Source organism: Buceros rhinoceros, unplaced genomic scaffold (assembly GCF_000710305.1).
Source record: "Buceros rhinoceros silvestris isolate BGI_N320 unplaced genomic scaffold, ASM71030v1 scaffold13390, whole genome shotgun sequence".
NCBI classification, from domain to species: Eukaryota; Metazoa; Chordata; class Aves; order Bucerotiformes; family Bucerotidae; genus Buceros; species Buceros rhinoceros.
The window spans coordinates 30,794-48,961 of record NW_010387969.1 but is presented as its reverse complement, the minus strand read 5'-3'; the positions used below and the strand labels follow the sequence as shown (position 1 = coordinate 48,961).

Below are 18,168 nucleotides of genomic sequence, written 5' to 3'. Positions count from 1 at the left end.
GTAGGGAAAACATAACAGTTCTGTGCATTAATAGATGAAATACACTGTGTAGCAAATCCTAGAACTCTTTCTCTTAAACCTTTACTTATCCAGTGAAAAATGTAACTCTCACCACATCTGTGTAATTCTCTTCAGCTGCTTTCCATTCCCCTCCAGGATAGCGACTCTCATTTTCATATACTTCATCAGTAAACTCGGTATGACCAGCATCAGCTTCAGTCAACAAACTGCAAGTCCAAACCAAATATAATACTAACCAAATGTATTCTAGTTAGCTACAGAGAATATATAAAAACAATGTACAAAATGTGCTTGTGTGCTGGAATAGTGCACTGTCCATCTTTGTAACGTTCCAGTTATTAATAGAGTGCAGTGTAGCCTTCATCTACACGAGGGCTACTTATTTCCATAGAACGTCTTCCTAAAACTGAAGCAACTCCAGTAGTAGTAAGCAATAGCAGGAACATTAGTCATGGAGTGAACGACTGCTGTTATTCAGGATCTGCTTTCAATACGTCCTCTTGGAAAAAGAATATATTTAAAGTGTAGGAAGCCCCAGACTGCACATGACAGCTCCAGGCATCTCTAATTTTTTTGTATCAGTTATGCACTAACGATTGGCAGTGTACTTAATTTTGTCCCCTTTGTGATGTTGGTGAAGTGAGCAATCAGTTGGCTAATATTTTTGTAACTTGCAGGTAATAGAAAAGAACATTAAATCAGACAAAACCCCTTGATTTCCATTTGTGATTAACTGTGATACATAAAGCACTGAAGTATGATCTAAAATGCCATCTGCTGGTCAAACAAAGCCATGCAGATCATTTTCCAGTAAAAGCAGATGCAAGGCAAAAAACATGTCCATGCCATTTAGAAGTATGGGTTTTTCCATTATCTAAGAAAATATCTCCATGTTTGTTATTTCTTCATGTCAGATTATTCATTGAAATAAAAACTATTCATTGAAAATAAATTAATCTATTAGTAACCTATAAACTATTACGATTTTTAAATGGAGCAAATAATAGCATTTATTTTTCCTGCATAGTTTTTCTATAGCAACAGTCCTGGTTTTTTTTTTTACCATCATAATACAAGAATTTAAAAGGGACTGCATCTTTTAAGGAAAAGAGAAAATAATCTCTTTCTCATGCTGGCTTTTGTTTATGAAACAATTTACCCAGTCTGGTTTAAAGTGTGGTAACACCAACAGCTGAACTGGCACAACTCAGGAGTTGAAAACCTCTGACAGAGCAAGACCAGACCTGCTAGACCTGGGGGAGGATTGACACCTCAGGAATTTGGTCCACCAGGAGAGGAATTGTCACGTGGTACCACAACCTCAGGCTCTGAATACAATCCCTGCCTTGAGTTAGTTTGAGAAATAATCTGTGACAGTTGTTTAACAAGGGCAGTGGAACTTCTCAACATGTAGTGAAATAAATACAAAAAACACCTGCTGTGTGTGAACAACCATGCAAATGCTGTGATGGTGTTGACACAACACGAGCTGCAGATTTATACTGGATGTCCAGGTCGAGTTTCTATCTGTGCAAGATCTCAGGGACTTGTCTGAAAACATCACGGCAAGATCTGAGAACCTCACAGAGACCCAAGTGATCCCCACAGCAGCTTTATAGGAAGGGAAAACTATTTTTATCTCTTTTTAAAAGATGAGGCACTGAGACACAGAGAACATAAGTAATAAGCCCATCATCACACAGGGACTTCTAAACCATAAGCTGCTTCCTAGGAAGTGGACGCATTCTTTCCGTTGTATGTTTTAGTTTACTTTTTTAACAAGGTAATGTTGATTTTAGTGTTATTAAATGGCTATGACTATTGGCTGGCTTTTGCTGTCCTAGCAAGTTTAGCTCGAAATCTCTTTCTCAGACAAGAAAACAGAGAGAGGAGCTTTTACTCTGAATTCTGAGCTTAAACTCCTTCATTCCTGCCTGCATAAGATGAAAAAAAATCTGACCTTCTTTCAGGATCAACCATCCATTCTCCTTCCCACTCCCAGCCCTTCGGGGGTAGAAAGTACTCTCTTTTCAGTTTGATTTTTCCTGTGACATCAGAAAACTTGTGGCGACCAACAAGTCCTGAGGTACCCCACTTTCCAAAAAGAAGAGCCTGATTTTCATACTGTTTGAGAAGAAAGAAACAATCAGTACTTTAGGAACAATAGAAAGTTTTTAGGAGGGGGGTGGTGGAAGAGATATTTATGTAACCATTACAACTGAAACTTTGTCTATACGATTCCTTTCTCTGAAATTAAATATTCCCACATTACTCTGCAATGTCATTATTAATTTCTTTCATTTTCTTCTATGCTGCCTGGTAAACAGGGATTTCACTGCTGAACTAAATTATCTTCTCAATTTAATGCCTCTCTACAACTACAGTCAAACTTCCTCCAAATTAAAGTTTTGTTAAATAAAATTCCATTATATTATTCAAACAAGTTTCTTCTGTTCCCTCAACACATGATCCTCTTTCTCATTATTTTCCACCTCAGATCTCCTCCTATGTATAATCTCTTCTTTTGTAAAACTGAATTACAGTTTTATCATGGAAGCTACTAAGGACATGACTCTGATGTCAGCCCAGTTTACAGAATATATTCCTCTTTATTTATGATAGTGGGATTATCCGTAGTTTATGACGGTCTTGAGTTTTCTCTTCTTATTCAGCTAAAACTCTTGGATTGCTCTATGAAAAGCAAAAAATGAGATAGTCAATAGCGTAAATATGACTTTGAATAACGTAAATAATGGCTTTGAGCAACCACTGACTATTCACTACTAAATATTTAAGCACAGGTGCAATGATGACACAAGACTCTGTAAAAAAAAGTGTCTTATTTCATCAGTTATTATACTGATATTGAACTATATGCACCATTAGGTGATGGGATATATAAAAGACACTTGCCACTTACCACTATCATTCAAAATCTGTGTTATATGCTGAGGGACTATTTCAAGCATTTTTATTCCAGATTTGCTAACTCTTACCATTGAAATTTTATATTATAGTCTCTTGTCATCAACATCCCAGTGAGTTTAAGCAGTTTTTCCTGTAACAGTAAATTTTCTGCTCTACAAAAGAACCATTATTAAGCAAAATCACTTGTATCCAAGTATCATTTGTAGAACTGAAGAAACAATTAAAATAAAAGGGTTATTCACATGCCAAACCGTAATGGTCTAGATCCCAATCTTAATTGCACTGATAAAAATCTAAAATAAATGTCTTTGAAATCACTGGAGTTAACCAGATTTTTATCTGATTAACCAGTTCAGAATCTAGTCTGCTGAAGTTCATCTGGTAGACACAATGGACTTGACCATTGAATGAGGTCTACTTCTTTCAGCATAATAAATCCTACTTTCCCTTTCTGTCCAGCATGAAAAAAAAAAAATTCAAAAGTCTCCAATTTCATTGAACTCGCAACAGTTGCATTCAAGCGTAAAGTGAGAAAGCAATGGTGGACATACCATCTCTGCAAAAACACTGAATGTTCCCTCTGCAAAGCTATTAAACTTCTTTTCAACTGCACTGAGCCCAAGCCAAATGTTAATTCGCAGCTCTACAGGCATTTTGACATCTTTCGAATTGTCCTGTGGGTACTGGCACATGAATAAAAAAAAGTTACTCTTTGTCATGTTAGGCAGGTATTGTAGCTTTCAGTAAAATATATACAATAACATAGAGATATGACTAATAATACATGATTTATTTATCTCTTCCTGTACTGCATTTCCTCAAAAGCCAGTAATAAATAGTTGAGAAAGGAAACATTCTTCAAATGGTATCTGCCTAGGGCACGTAAAACCTGAACACAGCAACAATAGTATCATCCCTGTTCCTGTATGTTGTCTCCTGAATTTTTAATTACAACAATAACTTAAAACTTCAATGTTGACGTTAGTATTTCTTGTCAGGAGACTCTGGAAATGCAGAGGTTAGTCAGAACGGTTCACTAATTGTAGAAGCAATGCATCGATAAGGGGGCTTGCATAAAATCATTAAGAAAAATCAGGCTTGTCTGCATTGAAGCATTAATAAATATAACTACTAATACACCAACGAACTCTGTAAATGCTAGTTCTACAGTCAGAGTGCCTTTTTTATGGTTGAGTTTATTCCAATTAAAGACAATAACTGAAATGGAGAAAGGCACTCCTCTTCAAAATCCGGTACAGAGAGACATACTGGGGAACTTCCTGGTGTAGACGCACCCCAGATTACTTGCAGAAAACCATCCAAAACTTTGAACAGGTTTTTGGAACTTCTCTTACTTATGCTAATTATTCCCTCTGAAAGTCTCCATTCATGTCCAACCCCCCAAAACACCAGCCCCAGTAACGCTTTAAAAGTCCTATCACAATTTTGAGCTCTTTCAGAAAAGTGTCAAGAGTTAGAGGCTGATGCTGGTTCTTTCTAGGTGGCTTACGCTGAACTTTCCATTACAATTCCTGTGATATTTTGAAGAAGCTGTATGCAGTTGACTTTTAATCTCTCTTGAGTTTTGAAGCTTCATTGTTCATAGTTTGTTTGCATGTTTCATGCTTGTGTCAGAAGGCATCACACTTTAGGCAGTTAAAGTATTTTTTAAGGGTGGCGGGGCGGGTGGAAGTACCTTTAAGAAGATCGTTTGGGTCTTTCCGCAGTATTTACCAGACGATTCAGGGCTTGTTGTGGAATACAGCACTTGGTGTGCAGGAACACGTGCATAGGCCAGTCTTTTTTCCCCTCGGATCATCCATATGATTACATCAGGCATGCTGTTTTGTGGCTGGGGATTATTTGTGGGGAAAGAAAGTTAAGAGTGGTAATTAATAGAATGTTAAATTTATCTAATGCCTAGGATTTATGTCAAAGGATTTGTCACTTAGAATCTAAAATTAACATGAATTTATGATAAACAGAGGAAATTGCAAATAACACAACATACAGTACTGAAACAATCATTAAAAATACCATTGAGATTGTTGGAAAGAAAATAAGTTTTATTAAAAAAAAAATCAATTTCTCTATCTTTTGCAAATTTTTCTAGAGATGTTTTGTATCTCAATTCCTTTAGAGCGACCGTAGTGACTGATCCCAAATCCTGATGCTTTGAATAGACTTGCAACATATTTAAGTGCATGTAATGCTTTCACGTTAAGGGTAGATCATCATAAGGCTTTTAGGAGAAGACAGAAACAACCTACTATCTTTCACAGCTTCGTGCACATCTTTGTGTGCTAGCTGCAAGTCTGCCAAATTAACTGCTCTTTTTTTTTTTTAATCAGTAATTTTTCAAAGCAGAAGTGATAAAAAAGTATTTCTACACTGTTGAGAAAACCAGTTATGAGATAACTGAGATGAAAACTTAAGAGATGCTGCAAATTTAAGAAACACAAGAAAGAACCAGATTTAACTCTGTTAGAAGTTGACTGCTATGGCTGGTACAATATACATCCTGCAGTCCCTGAACCAGCAATGTGACTTGCAATTCTGGAAGAAAGGAAAGGACAAAATACTGTCACTTTAAAGAGAATAGAGTCCATTCTATAAATCACAGAGCGGTTATTTCCCAACACATGCTCTCAGTGAAGACCTCTAACACACTAGAACATCATATTTAAGTAAACCCTAATTACAGAGGGGAATATGTTTAATTTCACAGCATCTAAAATTACTATTCTAAGGAGAGTAGATATTGCCTGACCAGCAATGAACATTATACCAGTTTGTGTTAGACGACTATTCCTGAACTAACTGGATCACTGGTATTGTGTAGTACTAACCTCTTCACTCAGTTGCAGTAATTTATCCAACCAATCCTCAATTTCTGTCAGAGTGGCTTTCACATCCGTAGCTTCATTTCTCATCCTTACTGCTGCTTCTCCTATCTGTTTGAGGGACTTGAGGCGCAGTTTTTCTATCTGAGTGTCAAGGACTGTAATATTAGATTTGCCTTCTATGAGGGGAAATGGTTTACTGAAAAGAGAATATTTATTATGGTTAATAATCTAGAGTGGATTCTATTTAGCCACAAACTAAATGCAGACATGCGTACAGTGGCAACAGACTGAGTGCTGTTATTTCCTGTGACTGAAAACCACCAGAGTAGTGCTACAGCATCTGTTTCTGCAGAGATTTCCACCTGACAAAGTGTTTACAGTTAGCAAGGGAAATGTTGTACTTACATAACAAGCACCGACATAGAATAGCTCGAGGCGTATGCTTTAATGTAATTGCTGCTAAACAAACCAAGCAAAATCCATTTCCCTATATTAAAATTACAAAATTTAATCTCAAATATGAAATCTGTGCCTTCAGACCAAGATTAGGTTTCTTTCCTTCATTGAAAACTGAAGATTCTCAGAAACTCAATATACAAATACAGCTTGTGTCTACGACGAGAGTTACCTAAATCTCTGGCATGAAAACATCAAAGAACTCTAAAAGAAATCCATGACACAGAACTTCTGAGTCACCAGAGGGCAGAGTAACTATTCAATGGAACCATGAAATCCTATAGCATCACAGTAGAGCCCCGGAAAAATTAGCTTTTTCAAAGTGGTGGAGGTTTGATGAAAAGGCAGCTTTTAAAAGCCCAATTACTATATCCCTTTGACAGAGGTCATTAAGAGGTCTTTAATATGATACTTAAAAAAAACCCCCTAATGACACTGCCAAATTTGAAAAGACTGACTCTTTTCTGATCTATTTTTAATGAGAAGCCATGCACTTCTGAGGGCTTTGATTCTGCAAAACCTTGGTAGTTATTATTGTGCCATCCGCTCTAGTTAGCTCTAGTAATATGAATGCAAGTGCTGCCTGCCTTGGGAGCAAGCACTTACACATGAATCAAATGTACCAGATCAGAACTTCCGGAAAGTCATTTTAGGTTTAAATAGTGCACTAAAAACTGTCTCAAAGTCCTAATTCATTTAAATTTTAGCACAGCAAGGACAATTGTTCTATGAATTTGACACAATATACTGATCTCCACTGTTTCCTTTTTCCTTTGTTCACTTCTACATTGGCACTTGATGAATTTGTTCTCTCATTTCATGTTCTCTGTTATTTCCTCTAATGGATAATAACTGTGCTCTCATTTTCCCTTTCCTTTTCCTCAGCTGTATCATCACCCACTTGTTCAATGTTTTCCAAGCGTCTCTCACCACCTCAGTGTCTCCTTCTGTTAATGTCTCTCATACAATTCCTTCCTCCTAGTAAGAATTTATTCTCCTTCAAAACCCTTCCAAAAAAAAAAAATGCTGACTTCTGTTGCCTTCTCTGAACACTCCCATACATGTTGACTAAAGGATTATTCAAGAATTTAATCTTTATGGACCTTTAAGCACCAACAGCTTTTAAATTTTTTATTCTGGGCTTACAAGTAAATCATGGCATTTCTTCCCTCTGCGGTTTCAGAAATAACTTTGAAACATGGGTAAACAAAGGTACAAGAGGAATTATAAAGAAGGTCAGATGGTACAAAGGCAGCAGATCCACAATTTCACATTTTCAAAACAGTTCTGCCTTAGTTTTTTTCAAGAGATGCTGTTTTATTACTCTCAGTGACTACGATAAAGGAGAATTACAAAACTAGATGGATGACTTCACCATCATTATCCATGCTGTTTTACTGCTTTCAGAGACTTTTGCAATTCCAGTTCTCAGGTGATCAGTTTTATAGTCCTTAGAATTTGTTTTCTGACTTAGTAAAGGAATAGCAAAGATAGCAGACCTAGAATGATAACGTAAGAGATAAAAAAAATGTACTTTTACCTTATATTTTCTGTAAGTTCATCTATCAGCTTCAACCACATCTCAGCTAATTGGTTTTCTGAAATTTTAGCCTGCATTCCTGATTTTAAGGTGGCTAAGTTGGATTGCTGAGGAATTTAAAAGATAAGAATTTGCACTTATAAATATCCATTGAGGTTTACAGTCAATATGAGTTTCAAGACTTTGATCTTATTTGTATGTATAAAGCCCAAATCAAAAAAGACTCGGATGTTCAAACTTGATTCATATTTAACAGGACTATTCCTATGTTCTTTCTCACTGCATTTAACAATACATGACATTGCACGTAACTTCCAAAGCAAATAACAGTTCTACAGGCCTACCACGCCTCTAATCAACACCAAAGACTCTTCATTCCTCTGGGAATTCCCTGCAGATTCAAGCAGGAGTGCGTTGACCTTGCCAGAATTCAGACCTACAATTAGCAGCGCCATTTGTTACACTGAGCTATGTTCAATTTTGAATACGAAAAAAGGAGGGAAAGTGTCAGAAAACTGTTCCACAATTTGTTTAAAATGTCACTTTTTGATTACAACTCTAAACGAAAAACAGTAAAAATGAAAAGCATATTAGCAAAAGAAGGATCTTAAGTGCCTTACCAGTCTTTCGGCCATGTTTAGGATTACATTCACAGGGTCTAATCTGTGACTTATGTCTTCCCAAAAGGAAGTCAGTGTTACAACTGGCTTTGTGTTTGCCCATGGCAAGTAGTAATAATAATTACCTGGTGTGAAACATTTGCATGTTAGAGTGAGAATTCAAGGCAGGAATACATACTGTACACTGCACAAGTTGCTACATTTATTTATGTGCTACAATTCATTAAGAACATACAAGCTAATCCAAACTTACCAAAGGATTTTATTTTTCAGCCACTGCAGTGTCTGTTGGATGGTAAACTTTTACTTCAAATTGTTTCAAAATCTAATGGATTTTTTCAATAAATTATCTGTTAACATGTTTATTATTCTTTCCCATAAACAATCAATATAGAGAGCACATTAATACAAGTGCATCTCTGAAATAAAATACTCAAATACTTATTTTCCAAAGTAAATCTGATTACTTCATTTAATACAGACAAAAAAAGAACTCCTGCTGTTTGCAGTTAATAAAAAAAAGTTACAGCCAAAATATATTTTCCTGTGATCTAGCTAGGTTTTCCTCTCAGCTGCCAGACACCTGGTTTAAAAACAAATTTTTCTTTTCATCTAAATCAGAATGTTCAAAGGGTATTTTCTGTAAATCCCTAGCTTTGACACACCTTAAAACCATGTGTCTTTTTTCTTGCCAGTTTTTCTGTGCACATCTAGTACACAGTCAAAAGATTCACTGAATTCTGTGAAAATTTCTTTAATAACCTCACTAGGCTTTGCAGCATGTGTTCCATAAATGTAACTTCATTTCAAAAGATGTGAAGAGCCACACGTTCTTTTTTGTCACATTTTCGATATGTTTTAGTGCAGTTAGGGCTGTCATTCCAAAGCTATAAAATAGCACCTTGAAAAGACAATTTTACATTACTTTACCCCTATAGCAGCATCATCCTTACCATCAAAAACGGCACGACTGTACTGAGTTGTTGATGCCAAAGGTTTACAGGTGGTATCAAACTTGTTGCCATAGTTACCAATGCTAACTTCAAACTGGATAGGTTCACCAGTGTCTTGGAGCATGGTAGCAGAATGAAACACAGCAGCCAAGCAGAACTTTCGTCTGCGCTGGTATTTCTGCAAGAAGAACCTTTTTAGTTATACTCAAGTGTTTGTAAAACAGGATCCACAATTACAGAAAACAAGAGCAATGGAAATAATATTTTTACTGCTTTCTGAGAAGCAACAAAAAAGATGTGTGTGAACAAATTACTATATTTGAGATTATAAAAATATTTCAAACTAACATTTCATGATACGAGGGCATGACATTTTTCTAGCCACACCATCAACAACCACGTCTCTTAATTCTGAGATTCAACTCAGTTGTTTCAATTTTAGTAAGTTAGATCATTCTCCAAAAATAACCAGCCAAGGCACATCTTTATAACCAGCGCTGACAATAAACCAAGGATTTACCTCAACAACCAGTAAGTCGTCATTAGGAATCGTCTCTAACTTTTTACTAACAGGTTTGCTTTCAGGTATTGTGGATAGTTCAACCAGAATTCTCCCTCTATAAGCAACTCCTTCACCCTGTAACATAATCACACATTGAATTTGATTTTATGTATTTCTCCTAAAGAAGAATACTATTTCTTTAGCTGTACAGGATTCTAGCTTCACTGAAGTGTTCTCAACACTTCTGCAGAGGCATGGACATACTTACTTGAACAAATGAAATAAAGCAGTTTGCTTTAATGAATGTTAGAAATGAAAAAGATATATTTACAAAACCACGGAAATAAGAAATACAAATACACTCAGAGATGCAGATAGTGAAAATCATCAAAACCACTGCTGCTCCTTCGAAATCACCTTTAAAACAAAACCAGATAAGAATGGAAAATACTATCATACTTTCTTACTAATTATAAATATAAAATTTTTTTCAAAAAGAAACACCAAAAGGAGTGCAATGTGAAACAATAAAAACCCCTATTGAAATGAATTCATTCATTGATTAAAAGAATTGTGGTTAATCCTCTTATTAAAAACAATGAATAAAGAAACCTACCTTTCCAAAGTTTAATTCATCATATGGGTCTGGAAATCCAGTGTATTCTCTTGGACTTCCATAAAAGTTTAGGTAACAAGGCCCAAATGTTGGTAAAAAGCCAACTTCAGTTTCCCCAGTGTTTACTAAAAGGAAACATTACCATTATATATTTGTGCGTTATCATTCAGAGCCAGAAACACAACTAACATTACTATCAACCTCACGAGGACAAATGTTAGATATTAGTTAGGTATTAGTTTTTAGTGAAGTAAGAACACATTATTTTCTGGGTATATTATATGAATTTAAAGTAATTACACCAGTGACTGTACTTGTTCCTAACTTCCTTCTTCATTGTACAATACTACGAGATACTACTTCATGCAGAAAAAAACCCCACCACAGAATACACAGAACTTCTATCCCACTCTAAGTACCAAGTTTTCATTTATGTGAAAGAGTAATACACTCTTACGTTAACAGAAAACATATTTTCTAGAAACAAACATAACCCAGTAAAACAACACTCGCAATCATTTAAATGCATGGCCAAACAGCTACAAAAAAGGTGCACACCACAGTGGGAAAACCCCCTACTGTTTAGCAGAGTTAATCCATCTGTTCTAATTTTTAGTCTAGTTTTTCCATGGTTATAGTTCAGGGTAAAACACAGACCACTGCAAACTCTAATCATGACTAGTACAGTGCATTGTTTCTCATAAACTCTGTTTTCAGTGAGCTAAAAGTCATACAAGACTGGAAATCTGCAAACTCAGTCAATTCCAATGACTCTAATTTGTATGCTATTCTTATTCCACGACTAACAAAATTTCCCAATGCCTTAATCCAGCTTAAAAAAAAGGATTTAGATAGTTTTGCCAGTTTTAATAGCTCAGCTAGGAAACTATGCACCAAACCTATTGTTTATTCCTATTGTTTATTTTCAGGTAACTAAGAACCTGAAAAGGTATTTCCTAACATTTATTGTCATAACTTTGTAATTTTGAACAGTATTCTGCTTTTTAGCGGAAAAATACATATAGCGAAGCCTTTATGTATTACTATTGTTATGTTTTGGGTTTGCATTTATGCCTTGCAAATTTATTAGGTGAATGAGATTCTAAAAAACTCTTTTTTAGACCCAATTAAAATCTATACTTAAGGGAAATCATTATTCTTTCTGTAGCAAGGCACATAGCAAGGATATTGATTGATAAATTTGATACGTAGTGCTAAGAGAATTAGAAGAAGGTAAGCAACAGGAAAGATTCTGTATTCTTTTCTTTCTTGTATCCTAGCGTTTGTTTTTGAACAAACAATCCTGGTAGGAGAAAAAGAGGCGAATCAGGTTCTCAGCCTTGCAACACATATGACTTAGAGTGATCTGCAGCACAAAGAAGGATGCGTTTATCCCAGGAAGGGATGGCTGAGAAAAGAAAGTGAAAATGAAGGGTTACGCCTTGTATGACTTTGGCGCTGTGATTACTGAGTGACACAGAAGGATAATAAAGATGAATGTGATGTCCTGATGTAATGTCTTGTCAACACAAAGTCACATAAACCTGTCAAATTTAAAATAAAGCTTTGCAGTTCTCTATTTTGTGTTTGGATACTTCCACATCCTTACAACTGAATGGGAATGAACGGGAAACAGATCGAAATCTGAATGAAAAAACAATTCAGACTCTTGTTGGAATACTGTTCAATTTTTATAAATTCTGACACTGAACTGCTCATCATCAGATCTCAGTCTACGTTTAAGGTACAGATCTGATTCGATACAATCTGTATTAATCTGCTGAATTAATACATTCACTAGATACTGATGCTAATAAATTGAACAGAATATAAATTTAAAAACAAAACAAAACTCCAAACAACCCCTCCAAACCTGAAATAAAGACAATTTTTATTGTATTTGTTTACATTTAAAATTCAATTGTTTACATTTAGAAAGCTAATGATCATGTATTTTAGGAGTGATTCTGAAAAATTATTTCAGCCTTTAACTTAATCTTACTTTATTAAGAAAGATAGTAAATTAAGTATGTGTGTGGATGAATGTTTGCTACCTTTCAACTGCACTCCAATTGTATTTATTTCTCTCTATATAAACATTTACCACAAAGTCTTTCAAACCCGAACACCAACCTAGACAGCTATGTAAAAAGCCATCTCTCCAGGTTTTAACAGAATGAGACTTTATTTTCCAGACTTTATTTATATAACTAGCTAAGCACAAGCAAAACAGCCACTAATTATTTTAGGCAGTTATTTACTTCTGCAGGACTCTGCAGCTGCAAATACGGTTGCAGTCTCATCGCTAAGTTAAATTGCAAGCAGTTGTTAGACTAAGCACTTCATAATTGAAGCATCTGCACGTTCAACTCTAAAACACCGCTTGAAGCACCAGCCAAACAGAAATATTTTCAAACCAGTTCCAGTGCCAAAACTGTTTTATACAGTTAGTTATGTTTGATGATCTTTAATCATAATGGTGAAGTCTTTTAGACAGGTAATTATTAACAGAATTTTTTTAAGATGTTGGATTTTCTTAGGCAGTAGTTCTCAGTTTGGGCAATGGAAAGCAAAATCAGTAACAGATGAAGACAAAAACCTTCATACGATGAAGCCCCTGTTCCCGAAGATGAAAATTCTATATTATAAAAAGAGAAGAAGTTACATGACAGGCCACAATAGCAGTTTAAAAACAAATACAACACAAAGCAATATGATTTTAAAATAAGGTTGAAGGCTGGAGAAAAAAATAAAGTTCATGTGGGCTAGAATTTTGCTTCCTGATTAAAATATGGAGGTATTGCTCTTCCTGTATAAATTCCAAAGGAAAAAAAAAAAATCATGCAGCTGACAAAATGTATTTTTTTGATGCTTCTGTTTCTGCTAGTCTAGTTCTCCTCCACACAAATTAAAAATTTCATTAAAAATTATTTAAAAATCTTAAGAACAAACCCACTACATTGCAGGGCCCATTAGAATATCTTCATTCACTGAAGACCAAAGACTAATTCCGTTTCCCAATCTTTTTGAAGCCAGAACAGGCCCCAGGCAAGGCATTGACCTCAAGGGAAGATAATCTGACTATTCCAATGTCAGTACCTCAATAGAGAGAGAATCCAAATAAGATTTTCTCAGTAATTAAGTGCCTGGATTTGAAGTATAAATGAGCTGTGATGCAGCAGCTTCAAGTTACTCACTTAAGCAGGTAGAACAAGTGATCTCTCCACACCTGAACTCTCCCCAAGAGTCCAGCACTTCTGTCTCTGATTTTCCATTGCTTTTTTCTATAACCCTTTCTTTTGCCTCTAGTTGTGTGTAGGATGTATGAAAAGAATGTTTGCACAAAGTCTTACTTCAACAGCAGTACTTCTAAGAAGACTGGTTTATAAAGCTTAAAGTTATGTGACTCAAAATACAGTTCCCCCCCATTAGATAAATACTTGGCTCAAGCTATTACAGGAGCCACTAATTTTGTTTTTAAACTCCTGATATAGCTACCAATTTAGGGACAAACTGGTCTGTCTCAGAAAAGTACATATATATATTTCATAAACACAACAGAAAAAAATGGTAATTTAGATTCTTATTGTGCCAATGGTGGGAATGGTCTTGAGCTAGTGTCCTCATGTAGGTGGTCAGGTAAATAAACGTTAAGCCTGTTTAGCCATGAATTTTTCAATACTGTATGGACAACTAATAGGCCATATTATGTTCATTAAAAAGATTAAACATTTTTTCTGGCAAATTAACACAGTACCCTTGTCATGCAGCGGGTTCAACTGCATAAAAGATCTTGCTATAAAAAGGAGATTATAGATATAGATCACAAAGAAATAATCAATAATAACAATATTATATTAGAACATAAATGTAACAGGATTTCTTGCTTTAAAATTTTCCAAAATCTTGGCACAATACAATATTGTAAAAAAGAGTTTTATTATCCAATCGGGACAACATGTTAGGAACTTCATATCCTGCCTGCCTAATTCTTTTTTCTTGCAGTTAATCAGTTTTGTTTGTTATTTTTAATGAAATTACATATCCAGTCACCTATACTGACCGAAGCACATACAGTAATAATCTGTGATCATAGCATTGCAATTAAAATCTTCATTGGTTGAAGCTACTAAAATAGGAGTTACTGAGTAGTAATTTGGAGCGCTCATGCAATGAGATGCAGACTGATCCAAGTTCCCCCAGCATTTGAAATCAGCTCAGGAGTATACAGGATATAAGCAGGTGGTTCTAGATAGTTCCTGTGGGCTACCTACTCTGGAACGTTGCCCAGCTGCTACGTTCTCTTTCCAGAGGAAAACCAAACATGCTTATAAGGTGGCGAAAGAAGCCTTGTCTACTAGTACCAAATGAAGCAGTGATTCTGAAACAGTGACTCTGGATTGTTTTTGAAAACTCCAGAAACAGATAATCTTGTTTCCACAGGATTGAGGAACTATAGGAAAATATACTTTCTTTGCTATTTTGCATAACACAAGAAAAGATAGTAAGTTACTTATTGCTCAAATCAATTACCTTCAACTTCTCCTCCAGAAGCAGCAATTTTTGAGAGACTTAAATACGTTGTTCCTACTACATCATTTTTTGTAAGACGATCCCTACAAAAAGAAAAAAAGATTTTATTTGAATATAATGTTGGTCATGCTACATGGAAGCAAGCTACCTGTGACTGAACGCACTCCAAGATGGTGTACGCACATGTTATATCACCTGGAATGCTTTACTATTACTATTACTAACACAGATAGTAATGGCGTGTTACAAAAGTGGGCTGTATCATGAAGAAGTCACCTGACTTTTGTTGATGCTATCAACAAAATAGCAATGGAGCTCAGTGCTCATGGCACAAAATTAATAATATTCCGTTACACTAATCGAGTCTCTTGTAAATAACCATAAAAGAAGATACTTAAACACTTGCTTAAATACTCTCATAGACTGTAAAAATACCTGACAACTACAGTACCAGACTTTTTCTTCACTTAATATAATTTACCTTTACTAGGACTTTGACTAAAAGTCATAACTCACCAGTCAACAACCGCAAGTTTTATTTTCTCGCACATTGAGGGAAACTGTAAAGACAACCCAATAAAAATAAAATAAACTGTTATTTATTTCACCTCCATAATATTAATCCCCTGAGTTCCAAAGAGAAACAAGACAAAATTCCAAGAATAACAAGACAAAAAAACCTGACCTTAATTTGAAGATAAATAATTTGATTCCACTCTGGATTAGCATTTTTCTCAATTATATTCGTGCAAACCTACAAATAAAAAAAAAAAGGCAACTATACAGCATAGTGAAGATAAAATAGAAAAAAGAGCATATACTAGTTATTTGGATAAATCACATTCTTTGACAAGATGAGGGGTAGTAGTTAATGATGAACCCTGAGTAGCTTATGCTGCAATGAGCCATTAGTTTTCATTTGGTAAATACTGCTAAACCTATCTGCATATGCTACATTAATGAATATTGGAGGGAAAAGAAAATTTTGAAACAGTGTTTAAATCTGAGACTGGAGTTACCCTACAAGAAAAAAGCTTGTTGCTTCCACTAACTAAAGTCACACTAGTACGGATTTCTTTTATCACAGCAGAGAAATGAGACAAAGGAATGACTTGATTCCAGCTTGGTTTATGCAGATTTTAGAGTAGATTAAGAAAATATTCTACGGGAGAGCTTATATTATTTGCTAGTCACATCTAGTAAAGATCCTCTACATCACTGGGTGTGGAAACCTGACTATGTAACATAATTAAGGACTCGTTTTTCCTCTTAAAAAAAAAAAAAAAGAGAAAAGATTGGCTAGCAATGAATATAGGTTGTGCAATTGTGCTTCAGCTTAAATTTGGTATTCTAATGATCACATTAGCAATAAAATGTGTGAATGCTACCAACCTGTCCAGAAAGATCTGTACCACCAGTTACAGAAAGCATTCAGGAACAACCGGTAGGCAAGCAATCTGGCATACATCAGTTCCTAGCGTTTAGTCATACATTCCTTTTATTAGTCATCAGCTTTACACCCATTCTGCTGTAGCTTGTGTTTGTCATCATTTTATGAAGTGAACTTTAGGGCTAATGCTTTTTTATTTCCACAATTTCAGTAAACTTAAGAATTTATATTGGCGTATGAAATCTGTTCTCAGGACTATGACTATACTGCAAAGATTCAGATACTTGCTGAATTACCTTTTTCCCAGCAAAAGAGACTTCTACAAATGGATCTACCAGGTTTTTCTTGTCTGCTTCTCCTCCAAATATTTCCTTGACAGTCTGTGCAAAAGCATCATCCACTGGAGAGGTGTCAAAGAAGAAATTAAGGATTATGCTTTTTTATTTTCTACCTACTTACTTATTTATTTAGCCTAAATAATGAATTGCCCATAGCAATCCCACAGAAATCAACCAGGTAGGGTAAAGTCTAATCTGATAAACACAATTCTGATCAGTGTTGCTGCTAAAAATGCTTAGGAGCAATTTCAAGAATATAAATTTTTGAAACATCATGAAGAGTGTTGATGTGGTCCTGAATTAAGAAGCATAGTTGTGTTTGGAAAATATTATACATGTAGCTGTAGATATTGTCATTTGTTTTCACAGATATAGGTGAAAAATTATGCTAAGAAGACATAAAAAGCCACCTATATTCTATCAGAAAATGCATATAGCATTATAATGAGAGAAATAGACTTTGTCTCAGCAATACAGGATCAACACAAGTAAATCGCACTAAACAAATTAAGGTCAAACTGCTTACAAGCACCCAGGCCTCCCAGTCTGTTTGTTTAAGCTTATGGTCCTCAACTTATAGCCCCCAAATGGCATGCAGCTTTCTGGGATACAGCCAGTTCCTAGTTACTTATTTCCTGTGGCCACTCAAGAGGGGGTTGCTGGCAATAAAGACTGCCTTGGACATGACAGCAGCAGCTGACTGATTTCAACAGCCATGTGGCCTTTCCCCATTGCAAAATAGCTGCAGCTGTAAGCACCTATGAAGAAGAATTAATGGATTGCTGGGAAGAGGAAGGTGCAGGGGGCTGTCAGCAGTACTACTTATCTACTATGATCTAAATGGCCTTGGAAAAGAGGGTTGAAGGGAACCAGCTGCCTGACAACCTCTTGAAAGCGGGCAGGGAAGTTGATACATGCACTGTACACATGCTCAGAACATCCATCTTATCTGCAGATCAGCTGTACTTGAATGTTAGTTACTTGCATGTAACTTCTGTGATTGAAGAAGGGCTAATGAAGATGACCCTTTTCCACTACCAGAAGCTGTATGGCCTACTCAGCAACAGGTGAACATTACTAATCTAATGGGTAATGCATTAAATTATCCATTACAAGAATTAAGTAGACTTACTGAGCATTACCAAAGGACTTGAAATGGGCTACGTAAGCCATCACTGAATTATTGTCTTAAGTAGCAATGTAAAACACTCAAGATGTTTTATGTTCAAGGAATGTTTCTGAACAGCTAACACAAATATTTCTAATGGTAATAAAATAAACCGATGGACAAGTAGTAACAAGCTACGTACTTTGTGGAATGTCCTCAGCTCTGTAGATTTTGAGAAGGAAAGTGACCCACCGAAGTGCAATTCCAGCAGGTAATAACAGATTGCTCTCCACATCATCACTTTCATGATCTCTTTC

The 18,168-nt window shown here is 35.6% G+C and overlaps 1 protein-coding gene across 1 annotated transcript in view; it reads right to left on the bottom strand.

Annotated features, from left to right (window-relative positions):
• Positions 1 to 18,168, bottom strand: part of MYOF (myoferlin) — a 70,615-nt gene that overhangs the window by 24,907 nt on the left and 27,540 nt on the right. The window contains exons 13-28 of the mRNA XM_010141953.1: positions 18,054 to 18,168; positions 16,702 to 16,805; positions 15,701 to 15,769; positions 15,532 to 15,575; positions 15,016 to 15,098; positions 13,082 to 13,120; positions 10,483 to 10,607; positions 9,885 to 10,001; positions 9,365 to 9,542; positions 8,412 to 8,536; positions 7,792 to 7,898; positions 5,799 to 5,991; positions 4,646 to 4,801; positions 3,501 to 3,632; positions 1,982 to 2,145; positions 114 to 227 (exon numbers count right to left, since the gene is read on the bottom strand). Of these exons, the coding sequence (XP_010140255.1) occupies positions 114 to 227; positions 1,982 to 2,145; positions 3,501 to 3,632; positions 4,646 to 4,801; positions 5,799 to 5,991; positions 7,792 to 7,898; positions 8,412 to 8,536; positions 9,365 to 9,542; positions 9,885 to 10,001; positions 10,483 to 10,607; positions 13,082 to 13,120; positions 15,016 to 15,098; positions 15,532 to 15,575; positions 15,701 to 15,769; positions 16,702 to 16,805; positions 18,054 to 18,168 (1,865 nt within the window). The remainder of the gene's footprint in view (positions 1 to 113; positions 228 to 1,981; positions 2,146 to 3,500; positions 3,633 to 4,645; positions 4,802 to 5,798; positions 5,992 to 7,791; positions 7,899 to 8,411; positions 8,537 to 9,364; positions 9,543 to 9,884; positions 10,002 to 10,482; positions 10,608 to 13,081; positions 13,121 to 15,015; positions 15,099 to 15,531; positions 15,576 to 15,700; positions 15,770 to 16,701; positions 16,806 to 18,053) is intronic.